Consider the following 23,417-nt stretch of genomic DNA (forward strand, 5'->3'; position numbering starts at 1 on the left):
TTATTCTATTCTGTATACCTAATATCACAAAGGGGAAATGCAGTGTAGGGTATTTGTATTCAAAATAGGCATGGCCTATTATGGTCTTGCTGGAAAGGGTGCAGGATCCCACATATTTAATGAAATATCAGCAATATTTCTATATTTGCTTTGACAAAAGGTTTCCAAGCATCGAAAAGCTCTTCAGAGAAGATGGCATGTGTGGATCTGCAGCCGCATGGGAGTTCTAGGACAAAAGGAAGACCGAGAGAAAAGGAGAATGGAGAAACATCTTTAATTCTTCCAGGGTTTGTTCTTGCTATTGTGCCACATTTCTATTGAATTTAGATTCCCCCCCCCTCCTTCTCTTGTCTATTTTAACATTCTATTCTTGGAAATTATAGACCAAAAGGGCAAAATGAGAGAGAGACACACATACAACCTCATAGGCGCTAAGTACATATTGACACAGGGCTCAGAAACAAAAAGAGAGGGAGAGAGAGAGAGAGAGAGAGAGAGAGAGAGAGAGAGAGAGAGAGAGAGAGAGAAAGAGGGAGGAAAAAACCTTGAGTCAGCAGGGACCTTCGAGCCAAGAAAGATAAAACCTGAAATTTCATTAGGCACTTCATTTCTGTTGGCAGTTCTATGGTTATCTGGGGTTATTGTTAAAAAAAAATGATGTGCAAGACAGCACCTTTTATCATTAGTGGATAGCCTTCCCCATGCACTCGGTTTTTTATTTTTAAAAACTTTCTGTGCTGCCCATCTCACTCTGAAAAAACAACTCTGAGCAACGGAAGCACCTCCCGGCTGCGTTTTGTGATTTCAGCCATCACAAAATCTCCGTGTTTGGCAGGAGAAAAGGCACACATCCTGCAGAAGAAAGAAATAAAACTAAGGTAGAAGTGGTAAGGCAAGCCATTTTCTTCCACCTTTTGTTTTTTTGCAGAAACTTGTCAAGATAAAATAGAATAACAGAGTTGGAAGGGACCTTGGAGGTCTTCTAGTCCAACCCCCTGCCTAGGCAGGAAACTCTACAGCACTTCAGACAAATGGTTATCCAATTTCTTCTTTAAAACTTCCAGTGTTGGAGCATTCACAACTTCTGGAGGCAAGTTGTTCCACTGATTGTTCTCACTGTCAGGAAATTTCTCCTCAGTTCTAAGTTGCTTCTCTCCTTGATTAGTTTCTACCCATTGCTTCTTGTCCTGCCCTCAGGTGCTTCAGAGAATAACCTGACTCCCTCTTCTTTGTGGCAACCCCTGAGATATTGGAAGACTGCTATCATGTCTCCCCTAGTCCTTCTTTCTCTTAAGCTAAACATACCCAGTTCCTGCAACTGTTCTTCATGTGTTTTAGATTGTTATAGTTTCTGGCGTGGGATACAGCATGGAACTTTCAAACCACGGATTTACAGTGATAATTCCCAAAGTTTTACAAACCTCCCAAAAAAAGCATGTGCTTGAGATCCCCTCCTCCAGGTAAAAATCTACCCACCCCATAGGTTGTGGGTGTAGAGAATGCAGGTATGCTGTAAGTTCCCGCCCTCATCCATTCTCACACCTGGATGGACGCACCTGAATGTGAAACAGGTAAGGGACTGGAATACCTTAGCTATGGGTCATTTCTCCCAGAATAGTTTAGTCTGCCGAGACCACCACAGACAGCCCCGTCCGTGATAACACCCAGGAAAGCAATTCAAACATTACTGAAGATGGAAGAGTTTACTGATTTACAGGGATCCTTTCCCCGATAAGTGCTGCATTAAATGTTAGCTTCTTTGGTTATTTACTGGAGTATTGATGTAGTATTGATATACTGTACCCTGCCAACAAAAGTGCATATAGTCAAAGCTATGGTTTTTCCAGTTGCAATGGATGGCTGTGAAAGTTGGACCATAAGGAAGGCTGAGCGCCAAAGAATGGAGGCCTTTGAACTCTGGTGCTGGAGAAGACTCCTGCATTGAGTCCCTTGGACTGCAAGGCCATCCAACCGGTCAGTCCTAGAGGAGATCAACCCTGACTGCTCTTTAGAAGGCCAGATCCTGAAGAGGAAACTCAAAGACTTTGGCCACCTCATGATAAGGAAGGACTCCCTGGAGAAGAGCCCCATGCTGGGAACGATGGAGGGCAAAAGAAGAAGGGGACGACAGAAAAGGAGGTGGCTGGATGGAGTCACTGAAGCAGTCAGTATGAGCTTAAATGGACTCCGGGGGATAGTAGAGGACAGGAAGGCCTGGAGGAACATTGCCCATGGGATCGCGATGGGTCAGACACGACTTCGCAACCACCGGTAACAACAACAACAATAACATTGATATAGTTAGGTTTGTATTTCTTTATTGCTGGTCTTTAATTATGCAAGGTGATCAGAGTGGTGTGACTGAGATAGCATAGAAGATCCAGTAGTAAGACAGAGGAACCAAAGGCGTGGCATCTGTGCTTTTAATGTAAGCTCTGGGTCATGGGCCTTGGTAGGGTGGATTTATGGGAGAGCAAGTGACATCATGATGTCATCCCACAAAGACATGGATTGCAGACTGAATGCATTGGAATCCTATGGGATGTCATTGGGTCATCTTGCATGGCTGATGTTGCTAGCTGGTCACTTTGTGTTTCCTTCTGTGGCTTTTTCTGATGGGTTTCAGATTTTTATTTGAGGGCATTATTTTTGCATGCCCTACCCAGGGGGCTGGCTTTGGAATGATATAAGCACATAATAAATCAAACCAGGAGGAATTAAGACAACCCAGGAAAAGCTGAAAGGAAATGGAAGCAATGTAAAATCACTACCACCATTTGATTCTGTAGAAGGTGGTGAAGTTTGGACTAAGAGATGAGAATATGTCCAGGAAAAGGATGTATTAAAGGAGCCAGATGTGTCAGGCATAACCCTTAGACAACATGACCAACGGCTAGGCTTAAAGGTAAAGGTTCCCCTCGCACATATGTTTTAGTCCTTCCCAACTCTAGGGGGCAGTGCTCATCTCCATTTCAAAGCCAAAGAGCCAGCATTGTCCGAAGATGTCTCCGTGGTCATGTGGCCGGCATGACTAAATGCCGAAGGCGCAGGGTGCACTGTTCTCTTTCCACCAAAGGTGGTACCTATTTTTCTACTTGCATTTTTTACGAACTGCTAGGTTGTCAGAAGCTGGGACAAGTAAAGGGAGCTCACTCCGTTACGCGGCGCTGGGGATTCGAACTGCTCAACTGCCGACCTTCTGATTGACAAGCTCAGTGTCTTAGCCCCTGAGCCATCGCGTCCCTCAATAAGGCTATGCTTGTGAGAGTTGAAATCCAAGTTGGATGAAAGCCCCTTAATAGCTGACCATCAAGGTTGACAGTTATTCCTGTTACTAAAAAAAAGGTAGTCCTTATTTAAGGACCCTAATTGGGACCTGCAACTTTACCCCTAGGTGAATTTATGACCATGACTGTGCTTTCCAGTTGGAAAGTGACAAGATTATTCCGTATCCCATCTTCGGTTTTTGTTTGCCTCCTAGCCACTTCCCCACACTTTGGATTGTATGTTTGACTGCTTACTGTGTTGTATACATCACAAACAATGTGATGCGCTGGGACCCTTGGAGTGATGGTCCCTGACATTTCTAGGAAAGATTTCCGCCTTCAAATCTGGAGAACTTTTGCTCGCCAGTGTCAATAATACAGACCTTCATGTATCAACCAGATGAGAACTAGCACAGGTTCCTAATTTGCTAACAGGCCAGAGTTCAAGCCCAAGAGGAACAATATAATTAAGCACAACGGACTCCATTCCCGATTGTAATGCCTTGAATCCCCTTCTGTGTGATTAGAATAGAAGGCTCCCGAAAATGACTAGCGGGAGGGGAAAACACCCTAAACTTGTGGAAAGTTGTTATTAATTTTCATTTTTAATAGACCATTCGCATAAATTATCCCTGTTTTCCACAGGATCTGTAAAAGAAGAGAAACAAAGAGTGGCACGTTGAGTAACAATAGAATAAAATATTCTGTATCGTTAAGGACTGTAATAGAAGATTATTGGCTAAGATAATATTATTAGCTAGGATAATATTAATCTATTAAGAGACATTCAAGGGCTTTAGGGGGGAAATTTAACCACTACCTGGAATTTTGTCCTTAAAGTAGTTTTTGTTAAAATATTCATGACTGGGAGAGACATGGGAGCAAGGTCAGCCAATGAATAGGCATAGCAACTAAATCAGCCAATGGGAGCTTAAAAAGATCTGAGTCTGGGCAGAGAATTGAAACAGAAACGTAAGAAGAAAGCAGTCTGCTGCTCTGAGAAGTAAACTAGCAGCCTGCCTGGGCTTGTCTGCTGGTATGAAACTAACTGTTTGTGTTTGCCTGTAACCCTCCTGCCTTGTGTTTACTTGGAAGATCCACCTGTTGGTATTGTACATTTATTCATCTATTCTTATGTTTGTAAAGACGTTAATGAATCATAGTAAATCATAATAAACCATAGAAGGAGATTTGGTGGTTTGCGTTGTCACTCACAGTGGAAAAAGGAGCCAAGAGCCAAGCCAAGGCATTGGCCAACGGACAACAATGCACAATTAGGACAGCGTTCTTAGCATCCTAAAGAGCTGCGGTGACGCAGTGATTAGTGCAGTGCGGCAGGCTACTTCTGCTGATCACTGGCTGCCAGCAGTTTGGCAGTTCGAATCTCGCGAGGCTCAAGGTTGACTCAGCCTTCCATCCTTCCAAGGTGGGCCGAATGAGGACCTAGATTATTGGGGGCAAGAGGCTGACTCTATAAACCACTTAGACAGGGCTGTAAAAGCACTGTGAAGCGGTATATAAGTACTTAACTATTGCTATCCTGGTTGAAGGCAACCTGAGGGGTCCTTATTGGTCTCTGAGCTTGACTGTTTTTTTTAGAGATGTTTCATTACCCAACTAGGTAACACCATCAGTGCTAGAAGGGAGTGGAGTTTGCAGAGAGGAGGAAGAGAATTTGGGAGTCCTTAGTGTTCTCTGAGCTTGGTTGTTTTCTTGCAGATGTTTCATTACCCAAATTAGGTAACATCATCAGTGTTAGAGTAGAGGGTTCAAGGGACCAAGAGCAAACCTCACTCCTTCTAGCACTGATGACGTTACCTAGTTTGGGCCATGAGACGTCTGCAAGAAAACAAACAGGCTCAGACAGCACCAAGGACCTCACAGTTGTTGTTCCTCCTCTTCCTCCTCGCAAACCCCACTCTCTTCTAGGACTGATGAAGTTACCTAGTTTGGGTCATGAGATGTCTGCAAAAAACCAACCAAGCTCGGGGAGCACCAAGGACCCCACAGTTGCCCCTGTCCTCCTCCTCTCCTCCTCTCCCTTCTAGTCCTGATGATGTTACCTAGTTTGGGTCATGAAACATCTGCAAGAAAACAAGCCATCTCAGAGAGCACCAAGGACCCCTCATTTCAACGCCGAGCTACACATATTCTCCTTTATTGAAGGCAACCTTCCAATATGGTCAGTATAGTTTTAGGGAATCTGATCTCCAGAAGAATCTGAAACCCAGATAGGCTTGTCCTGAGACTCTACCCCGTGGCACGGAGTAGTAGGGAGTGCATCAATAACCTTTCACCTTGGGCTGCAATCAGCCACAGCTGGTGGCCAAAGGGGCGGCTTCCCATTATACTTTCTTCTAGGAATTCGTTTGTAGGAACAAGGTGTGTTGTCCAATCAGATTAGATAACCATTGTCCAATGTAAAATTGACATTGGCGAGAAAAGTAGTCAACCTTTTGTTGAAAACAGGCACCCTTGTGACTACCTAACTTTCTGGGCAGTGATGGTGTGGGGATGGAAAGTCAGCTATCCAAACAAACATTGGTCCAGGATCAAGGAAAGCATTGACTTTATACTTGGAATGACCCCATGTGAATCCTTTAGCCATTTCAAATCCCGGCATAGCTTCTCTCAACCAAAGAAGTGGGCAGAAGGCAGATTCTACATTACTGGTAAAGAACGGTAGTCCTTCACTACCTCTACCAGTAATCTAGAAAATAGAGCAAAATAATATTTTGATGAACATATTTCAATAATGTGTATTAATACCAGAATTATACAGGTTGGATTATTATTTGTTGGACTAGAAGACCTCCAAGGTCCCTTCCAACTCTGCTATTGTATTGTATTTTAGCAGTGCAATAACATTGGAATATAAATGGATATGAAGAATGGGAAAAATAAGACTTTGATGGACTAGAAGACCTCCAAGGTCCCTTCCAACTCTGCTATTGTATTGTATTGTATTTTAGCAGTGCAATAACATTGGAATATAAATGGATATGAAGAATGGGAAAAATAAGACTTTGAATGACTGTACTATTAAATATGTATAAAAATGTGAATAACAACGAAAGGTTAGAAATCAATGGGCGATTAGGGAAATATATAAATATATTAATCTAAACATGTCTATTAATAGTAGAATTGTAGGGATTAAAGAACTGGAAAGAACATGAATAGAAATACCCTAAGCCTATAAATGATCACGATTGATACCAAAATTGTAGAAGGAGACATTGAAAAATGGAAGATTGAAGGATGGAACTTTGATTTAAATATGGAAATATGAACAACAAAATACGTAGAAAGCACATCTTTGAGTATTATAGTAATATGAAAGGGAGGGGGAGTTAAAATAGGGATAGAAAATAGTGGGGGGAAATAATAAGAGCTTTCCCCAAATTGCAGAATAGGCCCATGCTCCTCCCCAACCTCCTCACTGTCCGAATCTGCTGCCAGCTCCTCTGGCTGCTGTCAGTCCACAACACACAAGCTTCTTCAGCTCTGACATCCTTCCATTCCTCCACCGTGCTGTCAGAGCTGAAGGAGCTCCTTGGATAAGAAGCGAAACATCTTCAAAAGAAAAAGAAAAAAGTTCTTCAAAGGTTTCCATAGTCTAGCTGCCTCCTGAAAAAGCAACTTTGAAAGTCTTGTTCTTACAGAAAAAAAAAGAACATGTAGGCACCTGTAACATGTTTAGTCCAGCCTGTTTGCTGGATTCTGAATCACCCGTCCTCTGCAATGGCAACAGGTTTCTTGGATCTCTATTAAGTGAGGGGGAAAAAAAAGAAAAAATAAATATTGGCTTCTGTGTGGTTTTTTTTTTAAATACCATACATTTTTCTTTCCCTCGTTTGGTTTATTTCCTGCTGTAACTAATGCAGGCAGGGTGAGCTATAGTTGTTTTCTAAAGAGAAACTAGACATGACTTTAAGGACATGCACTGAATGTGTACATGCTTCAACATGTAAATGGGTAACATATAAATACAGCTGAAAATGATTTTGGAGTCCTTCCTTTCTCTCCTATTCTTTGAAACTCTTGGCTCTTTTCCTACTATTTTTTTGATATTCGCTGATGTCTGAAAAGAAGGACTAGGGGAGACATGATAGCAGTCTTCCAATATGTCAGGGGCTGCCCCAAAGAAGAGGGAGTCAAGCTATTCTCCAAAGCACCCGAGGGTGGAACAAGAAGCAATGGGTGGAGACTAATCAAGGAGAGAAGCAACTTAGAACTGAGGAGAAATTCCCTGACAGTGAGGACAATTAATCAGTGGAACAGAAGTTGCCTCCAGAAGTTGTGAATGCCCCAACACTGGAAGTCTTTAAGAAGATGTTGGATAGCCATTTGCCTGAAAAGGTATAGGGTTTCCTGCCTAGGCAGGGGGTTGGACTAGAAGACCTCCAAGTTCCCTTCCAACTCTACTATTGTATTGTATTGTATTGTATTGTATTATACTATACTTTACACTACTATTCTTTAAACTAAACTAAACTGAACTATACTATTACTCTATGCTATGCTATGCTATGCTATGCTATGCTATGCTATGCTATGCTATGCTATGTTATACATACTATACTATATATACACTATACTACATCCTCATTAATGTTCTGGAGAACTTCCATCTACTGCAGAAAAGCTATTGTCTCTTCTTAGTTACAAATCAGTAGTGAAGCACAAGCCACTAACGTGAAGAGCAACTTGTCAATGCTGAGTCAAAATCCTCTGTTTTATCCTTGGACCGACTGGCTTCCAATCTGGACACACAGACACACAAACACAGACACACGGCTGATTTACCTGCCTCCTCTCTGCCTGGAGAGTCCGCTTCCACTTCAGAATAGGGAGGGGGGAGCTCTGGGGGTCCAGGGTAAGGTGGGGGCCAGAGAGGTAACATGTTGAGAGAACCTGTGGAAGGGGGTGGGGGGGAAAGCATCGTATCAGAGAATCCGGTGTGAATGAACCAAAAAGTCCTATTAAAATGTCAAGAAAGGAAGAACAACAGATTCATTCGGTGGGAACGGTACCCTTGGGGAATGGGCCACAGTGGCTAGGGAAGTGGCTACTTTAAGCTTTTCTAGAATGGAGCTTATCGGAAGAAGAAGAAGATGTTGATGAAGAAGATGGTGATGATCTTCCTCTCCTCCTCCTTTTCCTTTTCCTCCTCTTCCTCTTCCTCCTCTCCTCCTCCTCTTCTCCTCTCCCCTCTTTTTCTCCTCCTCCTCTTCTTCCTCCTCTTCCCCTCCTCCTCTTCTCCTCCTCTCCCCTTCTTCTCCTCCCCCTCTTCTTCCTCTCCTCTTCCTCCTCCTCCTCTTCCTCCTCCTCTTCCTTCTCCTCTTCCTCCTCCTTCCTCCTCCTTCCTCCTCCTCCTCCTCTCCTCCTCCTCCTCCTCCATCCTCCTAGCCATTATCTATCCACTGCAGGATGAAGGCCTCTTTCCAACCCATACAGCCCTGAGCTTTCTTCTGCCAACTGGGACTTGCTGATGTCATTGCTCCGTTTTTGTTTGGGGTCTCTTCCGCAGACGCTTTTGATCAAGTGGGATCCAAAACAAGAACTTTGCAAGCGTTAATACCAGGTCTTTGAGCTCTGCATAGAATCCGCATGGCCTCGTCACTCAACAGTCACTCTCCCCGAGGGGCAGACCGATGTGGATATTGACTTAGCCTCTTAAGCCCGGTCTCAGGTGCCTCAGACGACAGATAAGAAGCCTACAGAGATACCCGTGAGCCACGGCGTATCTTCTCCCTATCTTGCTCAGCCGGCTGCCCTTAGGACTGGGGACAACTCTGTCCCTCCAGCAAAGGGAACTACGAAGGGAACAGTCTGCGTGGTTCCCTCAAAGGGAGGGAGGTACTCTCTCTATTTTTCGCCCTCCCAGGAATTCAAATGTCATGGCAGCCACCACCACTGCCAGGACAGAAGAACTCTGCTCCTTAAACACACGAGTGATTATGTTGGGTTCCTTGCACCTAAAAATCAAATGCATCCTGTTGAGAATTAATTTCTTTTTTAAAAAAAATAAAACATTTTTTATTGAATTATATCATACATTTCCTTTCTATCTTGAGCAGTGTGCTCTCTAGGCATCCAAGGGGTTAACATACAAAAGTACAAACATCATCCTCACCATTATAATCGTGTATGTATGTATGTGTGTGTATTGTGTATAGGTATTGTGTCACAACCCCTGGTATGCCCAAATATGGGAAGGAGCATACTGCTTCCCTTTTTCTGTCTTTCGACTCACCCTAGGAGCCATCCAGGCAGAAAGCCATTTTTTTTATGTTGCCTTTCTTAGATTTGTGTTGCATTTGTGCTGATAAATAAATAAAGGGAGACTAGTATAGATCTATTTCAAGCTATTTAGCTTTTATCAGCTAGCTGATGAGAGCTAAATAGCTTGAAATAGATCTATACTAGTATCCCTTTATTTATCAGCACAAATGCAACATATAAACACACACACACACAAACATATATACATACATACAAACACATAAACAAATATGCGGTTATATATAAACAAATATGCAATAACATTGATCATATTATAACATATATTATCTTTCATTATAGTATCGATTATATAACCATCAACAAAACTTTACTCATTTGTTTTTCTTTCTCATGTAGACCATATTTCACCTAATTCCACTCTAACCTTAATATCTGTCATTTAACCATTTATAGAATAGTTCTAGAATACTGTATTTTTAGGAGTATAAGACGCACCTTTTTCCCTCAAAAAGGAGGCTGAAAATCTGGGTGCATCTTATACACTGAATACAGCATTTTTTGCCTCCTGAAACCCCGCCCCCTTCACCAAAATGGCCGTGCATAGCCTTTAGGAGGCTTTCAGAGAGTTCCTGGGGACTGGGGAGGGAAGAAATGAGCGAAAAATGAGTGGGCCAGTTTTTTACTCAATTTTGGCCCCTCCCCCCCCAGCCTCCAGGAGCACTCTATAAGCCTCCTAAAGCCTATGCATGCCCTTTTTTGGACACAAAATAGGCCCGTTTTTGCATCTTCTACTCCAAAAAATACGGTAGTTCATCTATGTCTTAGGGTCACCTGAGTAGTGCAAATGAGTGTGGAACTTTCTTGTGTTCAACAGTGAAGGGACACACAGGGCCGAAAGCACAGCTCCACAACCCAGTCCTTTTCAGCAGTTCCAAGAAGGCCCCACAATTTTGGCACTCCTCAGGTGTCTCTTGAGGACACAGGCAAACCTCCAAGTGGCCTCAACGACTCTCCAAAAGGATGCAAATGACCAGCTGGTCTGCAAGGAGCGTAAACCCTTCCATCCCTCACCATCCAGTTGCAGCTGAAGAAGCTTCTTGGATGAGAAGCAAAAGTCTTCCAAGAAAGACCAAGAAAATCCAGTTGCGCCTCTTGAAAAAACACCCGTGGGAAACGGGGTGAGAACGAAGAATTCACGCCTGTACTTACGGGTTGTCTGTGGTGCAGCAGGGTGAGCATAGGTATAGATGGAGGCGGTGGGGTATTCTTGGAGATTCGTAGCCTCTTTCAAAATATCTGTTGCATTAACAAAAAAGGTGAAGGTAGCATATCACTGAACTTAAAGGCATATGCAGTCTTTGGTTTTTAAGGTATACATGTGGTCCTTGACTTACAACAGTTCACTTAATGACTATTCAAAACAGTGGTGGGATTCAAACAATTTTTACTACAGGGTCTGTGGGCGTGGCTTGGTGGGCGTGGCAAGGGAAGGCTACAGCAAAATCCCCATTCCCTCCCCACTCCAGGGGAAGGATACTGCAAAATCTCTATTCCTCCTCCACTCCAGGGAAAGGATACTGTAAAATCTATCTATCATCTATCTATCTATCTATCTATCTATCTATCTATCTATCTATCTATCTATCTATCTATCTATCATCGTCTGTCTGTCTGTCTGTCTGTCTGTCTGTCTGTCTGTCTGTCTGTCTATCTATCTATCTATCTATCTATCTATCTATCTATCTATCTATCTATCTATCATCTCCTATCTTCTTTCAAAGAAATAGCAACAGCGTAGATATGGTGGGGACCATGCTATCTCTTCACATCATCTGCAAATGTTATGGCTTTATGAATATTTGACCTGGAGTTTTCTGAATCAGGAAGCCTAACATGCTGTCACAGGGGTGTTAATTAATTATGGCATGACTACACTCTCTTTTGGGGGTTTTGTGGATCCTTCCACAATCTGGTTCTTTCCAGGTTTGCTGGACTGTATCTCCCATGTGGCCATCAGGTTGGAGAAACGTGGATGGATAATAATTCATAAACCATGATGCTCTCTGTGGAAATGCAAAATAAAATAAAATAATAAACTTCTTGCCTTTTGACTTCTTGCTCCTTCCTTTCTTGCCAGAGAGAGCAGAGTAGAAAGAATAAATCTTAGCTAATTAGCGAGAAAACAACTTACCTGAATCTACTAGATCTTTGATCATGTTCAGGCAATCGGAAGCTCCATACTGGAAAGTGAATTTGAAAGCAAGAAGTCCCTGGGTGGAAGCTGAGAAGAAGAATCTGCACTGAAATCATGTCTGAGGCCTCACTACAGAAGGTGTTACGTCTCTTCTCATCTGTTCCCTCTCCTGTTCTCATCTGTTCCTTCTATTAAAGCTACACTTAGACCTCTTCAGACATGTTAAGACAGTGGTTTTCTCAACCTGTGGGTCGGGACCCCGTTGGGGATCCAACGACCCTTTCACAGGGGTCGCCTAAGAGCATAGGAAAACACATATTTTTGATGGTCTTAGGAACCGAGACACCAATTTTATGGTTGGGGGTCATCACAACATGAGGAACTGTTATTAAAGGGTCGCGGCATTGGGGTCACAACCAGAGGCTCAATTCCCTGAACATTTCCACCCACTGGGTGACTTAAACAGAGGGAGAAAGAGTGCTGCAGGGAGAACTAGAACTTCACAGCAGCTGATAAAAACCAAGGCCAATAAATAATGGAGCCTACTCAGAGTTCCTTTGATGTGTTGAGGTTTGGAGTCCGGCTCCTCCTCCAGGAAGCAATCTCCCAACAGCTGCAGTGGAAAACGAATGATGGTCGATCCCTTATCTTTATGCTGGAATATTATCTAGGGAAGCAATCAAGAAATCAGGATAATCTCACTGTTCTGACCCAGGCTTTCCTTAAAAAGCAAGAAGCAGAGTTCTGGGTCCCGGCAAAACCCCTTTGATTTACACAATTGTCAATTCCTTTCATTCACAGTCCGCAAGGCTTAGCAAGCAGTCTTTCAGAGGAATGTTTATCAACACGAACCTTATCGCGCTTGGAGAGCTGCCAGATAACTAGTTTCCAAACGCAGGGCAAGGCAAAACTTGGCACAGAGTCTCTTATAATCACAAAGAGAACTTTCCACTCTTGAAACGACCGAAGGAACGAATTGTTTCCTGCAAAAGCCCCCTCCCCATTCGCTCCTCTTTTGTTTCCTATGGGAGGAGCCAATCACCTCCAAGGTGTGGCTTTAGTCTTAAGTCGACCCTGCTTTCTTAGTTGTTCTTGTCTTCTGGCAGCTCTGTGCATGCGCACACTGAGAACAGGCTCCAGCTGTTCCTCTGCCTCACTGCTGTCTATCTCCCTCTCTGCCTCCAACGCAGAGCCCTCGTCTGAGCTTTCCTCAGCCCCCAGGACTGGCCCATGTTCCTCTTCCAACCTCCTCACTGTCCGACTCTGTTGCCAGCTCCGCTGGCCACTGGCGGGCCACAACATTCACGAGATTTAGTCTGGGAAACAAATGCCCATTGTTTGGACTACAAATGTGCCCCCTCCAACACTTAAAAGAAAGTACAGGTAGTCTTCACCTTGGAACCATCCATTTAGTGGCCATTCACGTGATCACAATTTGTGACCTTCCCAGCTGGCTTCCAACAAACAAAGTCAATGGGGGCAGGCAGATTTGCTTAATGACTGCATGGTTCACTTAAGAACTACGTTGCTTAGCAATGGAAATTTGGGGCTCATAGGTGGTTGAGACCTACCTGTAAAATATGTCTAACCTCCTTTTCAATACAAGGTGGGCTGCTTACAAGTTAGTTGGTGGGAGGAAAACACCAACCTAAGAGGAGACTTATTCAAATGTTCTCTCACGACTGAAAATGGTCCTGGGTCAGATTCACCCACCCTAAATGAAAGATGGATTATCATGCTTCTTATCAAAGAGAAGCTGTTGCCTTCTTCGGCCATCTGGGCCAAGAGCTCTTACTTTGTATTGAGTGAGGTACAGCATCCCTTTCTTGGCACCTTGGAGTTCCTCTGGAATATCTGGTTCTCCTTCCAGAAATAATACCACCTCACTATAGTGAGCGAGGACCCTGGAAATACAACAGATGGATTCAGATTAAAACGCACCTCGAGGGGAAGAAGAGGGAGGCTTCCTAGGAAGGACAAGTCACGCTTGGGTCATTCTACTTCAGTGCTTCCCAACCTGGACCACTTGGGAGAGATGTGGACTCTCTAGGGAATTCTCGAGGGAGTTGAAGTCCACGTCTCTTCAAGTTCTCCAGATTGAGAAAGACTGTTCTATTTGTGCTGGTGCCATCAACACTTACCCCATAGTTGCTCTTGCAAGCACATGCGACAACTTGTCCAAATGATGTGAATTAGGAGATTGATATAGAAATTTACAAGAAATTTCTTCTCTTCTTCTTGCCTAAAGAAAATATTCAGTATGCCTTGTTCTTGGATGTTACTGCTTGAGATAAGAACGCTGTGTTTTTGCCAAATCGCACCCTGAGATTTTTCTGGATATGCTTCGTTTTCCAGCGTTTTATGTGCCTTGAAACTTTTCTCGTATAATTAATGGAAGGTATTTTAATTGTTCGTTTCTGGGTGGTATTCACCACTGCCCTGTCTTTGGAGGACACCCTCAATGCATGGTACTCCTGTAGAGCCACATTTCAGAGTCTCTGAAGTTTCTCTTGTCATCCAGGTTATGGTTGTCCCAAAGGCGCTTTTTCAAGAGGCAATTGGACTTTCTGCTTTTTCTCTGAAGATGTTTCACTTCTCATCCAAGAAGCTTCTTCAGCTTTTTTCCTGTATATATCTTACATCTGTATAACTACAATTCACAGGTTTCTACTCTCCTGACTGCCATTTCTTTCAAAGCAATCTTCATGGCTCTCTACACTGTTTTTTTTTTAGCTCTGGGATGAACTGTGGGGCCTTTGGTGCTGAGTTTGGTTATTAGCACTGATAATGTTACCTAGTTGGGCAATGCAATGTCTGCAAGAAAACAACCTAACTCAAAGAGCACCAAAGACCCCCTCCAGATGTACAACCCAATTCAAACAGCAAACATGCACACTTCTTTATTTTAAAAGCCACTCTCCTCTGTTCAATCCATTTTTCTATGCTATTTTTATACGTATCTGTTATTCAAAATGTAGTTCAAGTATTTATCTTGTCCCGCCGTCTGTGCTTCTTTTCTTCTAGTATAATAACCAGTTCAAATATTTTCTTCTGATTTATGTTTAGCTCCTCATATTTTACTTGTTTCATATAATTAACTGGAACAAAATGTGTAATTCTTGTTTACTATTTCTTAAGAACAGAATAATGTGCATAATATAAATTGTTCATCATTGCCACCCTTAATGTTTATACCTTTTTGACATTCTAGATATTTTCTAAGTATTTTTTTAAAAAACAGTGTCAGGATGTGTGTGTAATTCACTCCTTCGTTGTGCTCCACAAAACATCTGTTTTTTCCTAATGCATAAACAAGTGTCATTTGTTTCCACTTTAATAATACTGAATCTCTCTCCTTATCTTAAATAATCTTACGGTTTCTGGCTTTTTTAGTCTTCAGCCTATTTTAATACAGCCTAACCCCACATTAAATATTGAGAATAAAACCTTGAGCAATTCTAGATATTCCCACGTTTGAACTAGATCAACAGTTGAACTACGGAGTCAGTCTTTAGCCTGATTATTTTGGATATATTTAATTTACCTTTCCTCAGAATTGTTGGCTGACCTAGAGAACTGATATCGAGTCACCTCCATAGCGAGAGAGAGGTCCCCTTTCTTTCTCCAATACTCAAACTCTCCCTTCAGATGAGCAGCACTGGAAACAAAGAGAAATACCTGGATCATGTCAGTATCTCTGTGATGTCAGCAGGTGAGGTAACAGCCCTATCTTTCAGTTGAAATTGGGGTTGCTATATATCTCTTTCTGAGCAGTTGCTTCCATAGAGCTAGATTTATACCCTCTTCCTATTCCTCTTTTCTGTCAATTCAAAGTTTTCTTAGTTCTATTAGGAGATTAACATGACCATCTTTTCGTTCCACCATTTGCTTACAAGAGTTGTGTGCACGGTCTTTTCTTCCTTCCTTCTTTCCTTTCCTTTCCTTTCCTTTCCTTCCTTCCTTCCTTGGATCTTTGAATATCTACAGATAAATTTCCTTCCTTCCTTCCTTCCTTCCTTCCTTCCTTCCTTCCTTCCTTCCTTCCTTCCTTCCTTCCTTGGATCTTTGAATATCTACAGATAAATTTCCTTCCTTCCTTCCTTCCTTCCTTCCTTCCTTCCTTCCTTCCTTCCTTCGATCTTTGAATATCTACAGCTAAAGTTCCTTCCTTCCTTCCTTCCTTCCTTCCTTCCTTCCTTCCTTCCTTCCTTCCTTCCTTCCTTGGATCTTTGAATATCTACAGATAAATTTCCTTCCTTCCTTCCTTCCTTCCTTCCTTCCTTCCTTCCTTCCTTCCTTCCTTCGATCTTTGAATATCTACAGCTAAAGTTCCTTCCTTCCTTCCTTCCTTCCTTCCTTCCTTCCTTCCTTCCTTCGATCTTTGAATATCTACAGCTAAATTTCCTTCCTTCCTTCCTTCCTTCCTTCCTTCCTTCCTTCCTTCCTTCCTTCCTTCCTTCCTTCCTTCCTTCCTTCCTTCCTTCCTTCCTTCCTTCCTTCCTTGAATATCTACAGATAAATTTCCTTCCTTCCTTGGTTCTTTCAATATCTACAGCTAAATTTCCTTCCTTCCTCCCTTCCCTTCCCTTCCTCACAATAACCTAACAGTACATGAGCAACTCTTCAACCTTTAACCAAAAGACAAAATGAACATGATGAGATCAATACAACCCTCAGGTTTAGAACCGCTTCAATGAAATCAGCAGGACTTAATTCAATAATGGCTAATTGAATTCCAGTTAATTTCAACGTGCCTGCTAAAAGTAGGACTAAATCTAGATTCCACGTTGTATATAGGAAGGCTCAGAAGCTTCGCTCTGTCTCTTCAGTCACTCATCCCCACCCATCATTCACCCCCCCCCCCTTTTAGAGAAATTAAATGCAACTTGTAATATTCTAATACAATACTTAGATAGTCTGTACTTTTCCTTGGTCTTGGAGGTAAGGCCCATCCACTTTTCCATGGGATTGGAATACCCCTGTTAAGAGACAGGCGTTGTTAAACAAACATCACAAATAACCAGCACATCTATTAACTTGTTTTATTTGACACACGACTTGCAAAAATTGCTGAGATATTTTTTTTTCCTTAGCTACAATCTTGCCGCTATGTACAAAATATATGATAAATGTACTACACGTATAAAAAATACAATATGCATTACATATATACAGGTACAATGTGCAAAACATGGCAAGAGTCGACGTATGGAATCGATTGTAGGGGGTGCAAACAGCAAATACAAAGGCATTGTGGTTGGTATGACAAAGGCAATAAACCACCGGATGCTTGGCTGGCCAGCATGAGTTTTTCTTTTCCTTTCACACATACACACACATATATATATATATGTGCATATATGTATGTATGTATGTATCACTAGCCATTAACAAGTCAACCTGTACAGACTGGTATCAATCCCCTTCTTTTCATAGAGTGAGATGCTAAGACATGATTGGGAGTATGAAAAGAAGAGGAGAAACACTCGTCATGCAAAGCACGAGGTTTACCAAGCAAGCAAATACAGTGGAATAAGAAATATCTCCTTGACCAGAGAGATCTGGGCTCATGTCTTAATTCAGTTTCACAATTTTTTTTAAAAAAGAGGGGAGCAGTTCTATTATTCGACACAAAGACAGAAGCAACCTCAGAAATATCTACATCTTCTATATAAAATAAAGATCCCCCCCACCTCCCCACCCCCGTGGGTAACGTTGGGAGGACAGTGCAGAAAAACGTCTATTTCTCTTTTTTTTTCCTGGTAGATTAAAAAATATATATAAGGGAGGGGGGGGCTTGGCGAGAGAAGTGGAAACGCTTTGGTTCTTCCTGGGCAATTTTGCAATTAACCACTTCTTTTAAGGCTCTGGATTTCTGAACCTGCAACGTCGTACAGAAACAGAGAGAGGGAGAGAGAAATAAATATACAAAATGCTGGTTTCTCGGTTCGCATTATCAAAACACAACGAAGGGCACAAAGAAGCCTTCTGTCGTGATGGCACTTGCCAGATGCTTTTATTTTATTTTTAGGCTAGGACTACGTATTAGTTCACACTCTGGCCTCGGCTGCAGGCAACAGAGAGCTAAGAGACTTTTGCAAGCTCAGATTAGATGTGCATATAATTTGACAGCCCCTTTCAGGCTCTCCTTCGAGGCGGCGCAATTTGTCTGCCGATCGTAAAACGTGACTCGCGAAACAAGTCGCTTCCGTCTTCACAAGGATACGTTTTCCTCCCAGTTTTTATAGCGATGAAGAAATCACGCATGTCCTGCTGACATAAAACTACAATTCCCTATACAATGGGGCCAGGAGGGGGAAGAGCTGCCAATGATCGTGATTTCTTATCAAAAGGACAAGAAGCCTGAACTTTTATCAAAATGCAAAAAAAAATTCAACACAACCACATATTAAGCTTCGCCTAACTACGTAGCTTGCTCATCCAGAAACAATTCCAGTTCTAACAGAACTTTTACAGCGAGTCTCATTTGAGAGAGCGACTCAATTCCAATGGAGCGGGTTAGGAATAGTTCCACCCACTTGATAAGTGAGGTATAAGCCAGCCAAAATAAAAACACTTTAGGATCCCGTGGATTACCTGGAGACTTAAAAGTACTTTGGCTTGATCATGGTTCGTGGCTCTAAATCAATATGGCAAATCTCCCTGACAAAGCTATTTTTCTATGGGGTTTGTATACCTGCAAACAGCAAATCTAGCTCTGCTTCTATATTAAATGAATTTGCATTATGGAGAATGCAATAGCCCTCTCTTAAACTTACAGCCCAGTCATCCCGATCTGATTTCTGAGCAATTACCTATATTTGACACTACATTACAAGCGTGTGCAAGAACAACCGGCAAAGAGGGTGAGGTTGATTCTCCCGCAATAATCTTTGCTGCTCTCTTCCTTCACAGTCCTGGAAAGAAGCAACAGTAGGCAACGGTAGTTTTCATTCTAGCCACTCTCCAAAATATGATCTTCCAGATGGTGTTAACTGCAGGTGGGGAATGATCCTGAAACTCCCATGAGTGGACCGATCTCATAAATGAAAAAAGAGAGAGAAAGGGGGGGGGGGGGAGAAGCAGCCAATACTAAGCAAATGAGAAGCACGTAGCCGCAGTAAAATTGATATTTACTCGGAAGGCATGCTTAGCACTACTAAACAAATTCCAAGTGGGTTTTGTGTGTGTGTGTGTGTGTGCGTGCGTGTGCAGAGAAAGACGAGGCTAGCAGTGCAATTTGTAATCAAAGATAAGGAGCCCAATGTTCATTTTACGAAAGAAAATATATATCAATTGTACAGAAATGACTCAAGCAATAATATATGTGCCTGTATATATATATGTGTGTGTGTGTGTGTGTGTGTGTGTGTGTGTATGTATATAAATATAAAGAAACTGTTCACAAATATCAGCTTCACATACACTTGGTAAAGATCGCATATCTCAGGTTGTCCGATTAAAAGCAAACCCAGATATGTTTCATAATAAAGATTCTGCTTTGAAATGCACAGAAAACAAACACACACTCTTTACCTAAAAATAAATAAGATTCCGTCGTAAATGTTCATGATCCCTTAACGTCCGTTGGTTTGTTTTTTTCTTCCTAGAAGGAAGCTTCACACTTGGCTGCCTGTGTTTTATTCCAGGCTGGGTTTGCATGCTCCGGTATGGCTTGGATAGCACATTATGCGTGAGGGCATTTGTGTAGCATGCCACCACACAATGCTATCAATTTATTTTTAAAGCTCTATGTACATGCTCTCTGCAATGGCAGCCTAGTCAGTAAGAGGACGCCAAAAAAAAGCAAAAAGCTTCCTACAAACTAACCGACGATTGTGCCGCCTTCTAAGCCAACAGAGAGATAGCAGATGAAGTACAAACTATTGCTAACAAGCTGTAAGAAAGTACTTCTCAAACTGTGTGGAACAGGCTCCGTAGACAGATCCTGGGTAGGTTCCAACTGGATCACACAGTGAGAGATGCACGCCCGCATTCCCAAGGGAGGCTTGGGGAAACCGGGCTGGTGACACGTTTTTAGAAGCTCCGTGGATCTCATGTCTTGCCTTCTACTCGGATACATGCTGCCTATACCAGTATTAAGATTTTAAAATGACAAAAGAGAAAGACGCTTGTTCAGTGTCAACAACGGGACTGACAGTCGGGGGGGGGGTACTGGGAGGGGAGCTGCTTGGAAAAGAGGGTTCATTTACATTTATGGGGGTTTTCAGGTAACGACTGAGATGCACCATGTATAACAGGAATCTATCTCACGGTGTAAGTCAACGCCCCAGCCTAGCACCGAGCTGGCAGCAGTTCGGACAATGAGGGGGTTGGGGAGGAACAACGGTCAGTCCTGGAGTCTGGGGAAGGCTCTGATGAGGGCTCTGTGTCGGAGGCAGAGAGGGAGCCAGGGCCGTATGCCAGTTATCAGCTGCCTTCAGAGTCAGACATCAGTGGGGCAGAAGAACAGCTGGAGCCTGTTCCCAGTGTGCGCATGCACAGAGTTGCCAGATGAAGGGAACAGCTGAGAAATCAGGGTCGACTTGAGAGTAAATCCACAAGTGGATGATGAACGGCCCCTCCCAGAGGAAATAAAAGAGGAGCGAAAGGGGAGTGGAGTTTGCAGGAGACAATTAGTTCTCTTAATTGGTTGGTGACTCTCCAAGACTCCTTGCAAAACTCGGGACAAGGAGTTTGCTTCATGATCTTGGGAAGCCTAGGTGAGAACACTGCTACAGGGACAAGGAGATAAAGAAACTAGCCTGATACTTCTGAAAGGTACCCGGGAAAGCTAATGAAACACTTTTATATCAGCTTTCCCTGGTTTCTCCAAGGTCCTTTTTCCTTGTTCTCTGTTTGCTCTGGGGTAGAATTCAAAGAATAGAGTTACACTTGCTGGAAAGGCAAACTGTCCCTTAAATCCAATGGTAGCTGGGGATGGGAAATCAGGTTTGCTAATCAATCCATGTTGAAGCACAAAAATACCAGTCAAGAGATCTGCTCTTCTTTGGATTAAAACATCATGTATGATGCATCTATGGAAATTATTCTAATCTACAGCAATGTAGAGCTCATATCTCACAGGGTCCCCGCTGGACCCAAGATAGATATCTTACGGTATTTCAAACTGATATCACCTGGGAGAAAAAGATATTTAGTGGAAGATTATTCTCCCTCAAAGGATGGGGGGATGGAATGGTAAAGGTGAAAAAAAAATACTTTCTCTTGAAGTCATTTCATATTGTCCGGCTGAAAACACTCCTAGCTCTAGGCTAAATCACAAAGAAAGTTTAGTGTAGTGGTTTGAGTGACAGCGTACGATTGCTCTAAAATAAACATGCCAAATGGCATGAGAATATTGTTCGAAACAAGGATCCCAAACTGACGTTTAAAAGGGGGTGGGGGAGAGTTGTCGACGTTTTTGGCTTTGGCCTGGAGCTACCTTGACACCAGCCACAGTGTCCTAAAATATCAAAGCTCCTCTTGACAATTAGGGCCAACCTGAATTGGCCTCTTCACAGTTATGGCTTTCAGGAGAAAAGCAAAAGGGCAAATACACAACCGGCTCAAAATATTATGTACTGGATAAGAAACACTAACCAAAACGCTGCTTGACGGGGAGAGGGTTAGTTCTCCTTGAATCAATGACAGTTCTATGGGATTGCTAAGAGCACAAGCAAAAAAAAAAAAAAAAAAAGTCCACCCTACTGAACCAAGTAGTTGTTCTAACGAGAAACAATCCAAATTCTGACCAGGTTCTAATTCCCCCCCCCCCTTCAAAAAAATCAAATTCACCTGGTTGTGTGGAATGAGGAGAGAACTTTGGCTTGAAAAATCCGATTGAGCAATCTCACAGAACAGTGCTTCCCCCTTGGCAGCTTCACTTGGGTCTGGACTTTCACCCCCGCCCCCACCGAATTCTGTCAAGGGTGAGATGCTTGCTGCAGAATTCTGGGACTGATTGGGAGTCTACATACCTGGAAATTGCCAAGGTTGGGAAACGCAAACTGCAGAAGGTTGTTTGATTTTATTTTTTCCCCTTTAAATTTCTTCATGATTAAAAAGACAGCGAGCCGAGCTTTACAAACAGAAGTTGAGACCTGTGGTTTACAGCTGTTTTTTTTTTTAAATCTCTACCTTCGATATATATATATATATATATATGTTGTATTTGTGCTGATAAATAAACGAAGGGAGACTAGTATAGATCTATTTCAAGCTATTTAGCTCTCATCAGCTAGCCATACCCTTACTGGGATTTGAACCTGGGCATACCAGGGGTTGTAACACAAATACATACATACATACATACATACATACATACATACATACATACATATGTGTGTGTGTGTACACACGTATGTACATACATATGTACATACATACACTATACTGCCAAAATTATTCGCTCACCTGCCTTTACTTGCATATGAACTTACAGTATTTAACCTGTGATTTATATCTTCCCAACTGAATTGCTGTTAGTATTTTATTCCCCTTTGGATTCATTGTTGAGTCAATGGCCCTGCATTAGTGCCCATAATGTGGCTAGATATTTCCTTAGTCTACCCCAGGCTTCATTCATTTTTATTATCCTACAGATGCAGATCCGTTATAACGTGGCTTCTCCAAATTAATGACTTTTTTCCTTATTCTTTATGCTAAGTATAGTTAGTCTGTATTTTAACAGACTGATTTTCATTTATCTGCTCTGTATTAATATGAGTATTAGGTAGAGGATTTGTAACCACATCCATTAGACAACATCGATTAGCAGAGATGTGGAGCATAAGTCCATATGGGAAGGCATGAGGCAGGCAGAGGTTGAGGGGAGCAGGTAGTCCTGCGAGTAGCTCAGTTCTGTGGTATCTAAAGCTTTAAAGGCCATAACCAGGAAGCTTGAATTGCACCTGAACATCTAGCCAATATAAGTTCATATGCGAGTAAAGGCAGGTGAGCGAATACTTTTGGCAATATAGTGTGTGTGTGTGTGTGTAAGGATGTTGAAGGGATTTTTTCCCCCCCTTGTCAATTTTTCAATCCAGCCTCTATGCTTTGCATGCAGAAATTCCTGGCATCTCCAAAGGAGGATCAAGCTATTCGTCCTGTGAAATTCTGGAATTCTGCAGTCTGTTGGGAAGCAAGAGGGCAGTGATGGCAAACCTTTTTGGCACCGAGGGGCCAAACCGTAATGCGTATGCATGCCCGTGCATGTGCTGCAGCGCCGGAAACCCGAAGACCAGCTGGCAGGCGTGCCTGTTTTGGGGGGCCATTATCAGGCCGTGTTTGAGCTGAAAAATGCCCCCAAAACAGCCTGAAAACGCCCCCCAAAACTGTATGTTTTTCTTTCAGCTGCTGCACATAGACAGTCCCCTTTTCATACATGAAAGAAGATAACATTTCCCTAATGCAGGGGTGTCCAAACTTGGGGGAACTTTAAGACTTGTGGACTTCAACTCCCAGAATTCTGGGAGTTGAAGTCCACAAGTCTTAAAGTTCCCAAGTTTGGACACCCCTGCCCTAATGGCACGCTTTCTGTCTGTGGGTTATACGATTATTTGTATCACACACACACACACACACACACACAATTAAAATTAACTTTTAATGTATCAAAGAATATTTTTCAAGTAATATGGTCGACTTAAAAGCTTGAAATTCTATGCTATGTTCTTATAGGAGGAAAAAGCTGCTCTGAATAGAAC

The 23,417-nt window shown here is 42.5% G+C and overlaps 1 protein-coding gene across 4 annotated transcripts; it reads right to left on the bottom strand.

Annotated features, from left to right (window-relative positions):
• Positions 1 to 330: 330 nt before the first annotated feature.
• Positions 331 to 23,116, bottom strand: LOC309398758 (uncharacterized protein). Of its 4 annotated transcripts, none has more exons than XM_081965946.1 (10): positions 18,525 to 23,116; positions 16,633 to 16,688; positions 15,254 to 15,367; positions 13,505 to 13,613; positions 12,256 to 12,376; positions 11,707 to 11,796; positions 10,725 to 10,811; positions 8,076 to 8,183; positions 6,955 to 7,033; positions 2,171 to 3,914 (listed from the first exon to the last, which is right to left on the bottom strand). In XM_081965946.1, the coding sequence occupies exons 2-9, from the start codon at positions 16,671 to 16,673 to the stop codon at positions 6,966 to 6,968; spliced, it is 738 nt and encodes a 245-aa protein (XP_081822072.1). In that variant the 5' UTR covers positions 16,674 to 16,688; positions 18,525 to 23,116; the 3' UTR covers positions 2,171 to 3,914; positions 6,955 to 6,965. The 4 variants fall into 4 exon arrangements, with proteins under 4 accessions (XP_081822074.1, XP_081822072.1, XP_081822071.1 ...); XM_081965945.1 differs by having other exon boundaries at positions 16,618 to 16,688; XM_081965948.1 differs by lacking the exons at positions 2,171 to 3,914; positions 6,955 to 7,033 and adding an exon at positions 331 to 852 and having other exon boundaries at positions 16,618 to 16,688.
• Between the last annotated feature and the right edge of the window lie 301 nt (positions 23,117 to 23,417).

Source organism: Natrix helvetica (assembly GCF_964273705.1).
Source record: "Natrix helvetica genome assembly, chromosome: 13".
Classification (NCBI taxonomy): Eukaryota; Metazoa; Chordata; class Lepidosauria; order Squamata; family Natricidae; genus Natrix; species Natrix helvetica.

Coding starts and splice junctions, on each gene's coding strand:
- LOC309398758 (XM_081965945.1), bottom strand. CDS start 16,673: ATGGAAAAGTGGATGGGCCTTACCTCCAAGACCAAGGAAAAGTACAGA. Junction 13,614..15,253: donor GCCAACAATTCTGAGGAAAG/GTAAATTAAATA, acceptor TTGTATTTCCAG/GGTCCTCGCTCACTATAGTG. Junction 7,034..8,075: donor TCCAGGCAGAGAGGAGGCAG/GTAAATCAGCCG, acceptor CTCACTTAATAG/AGATCCAAGAAACCTGTTGC.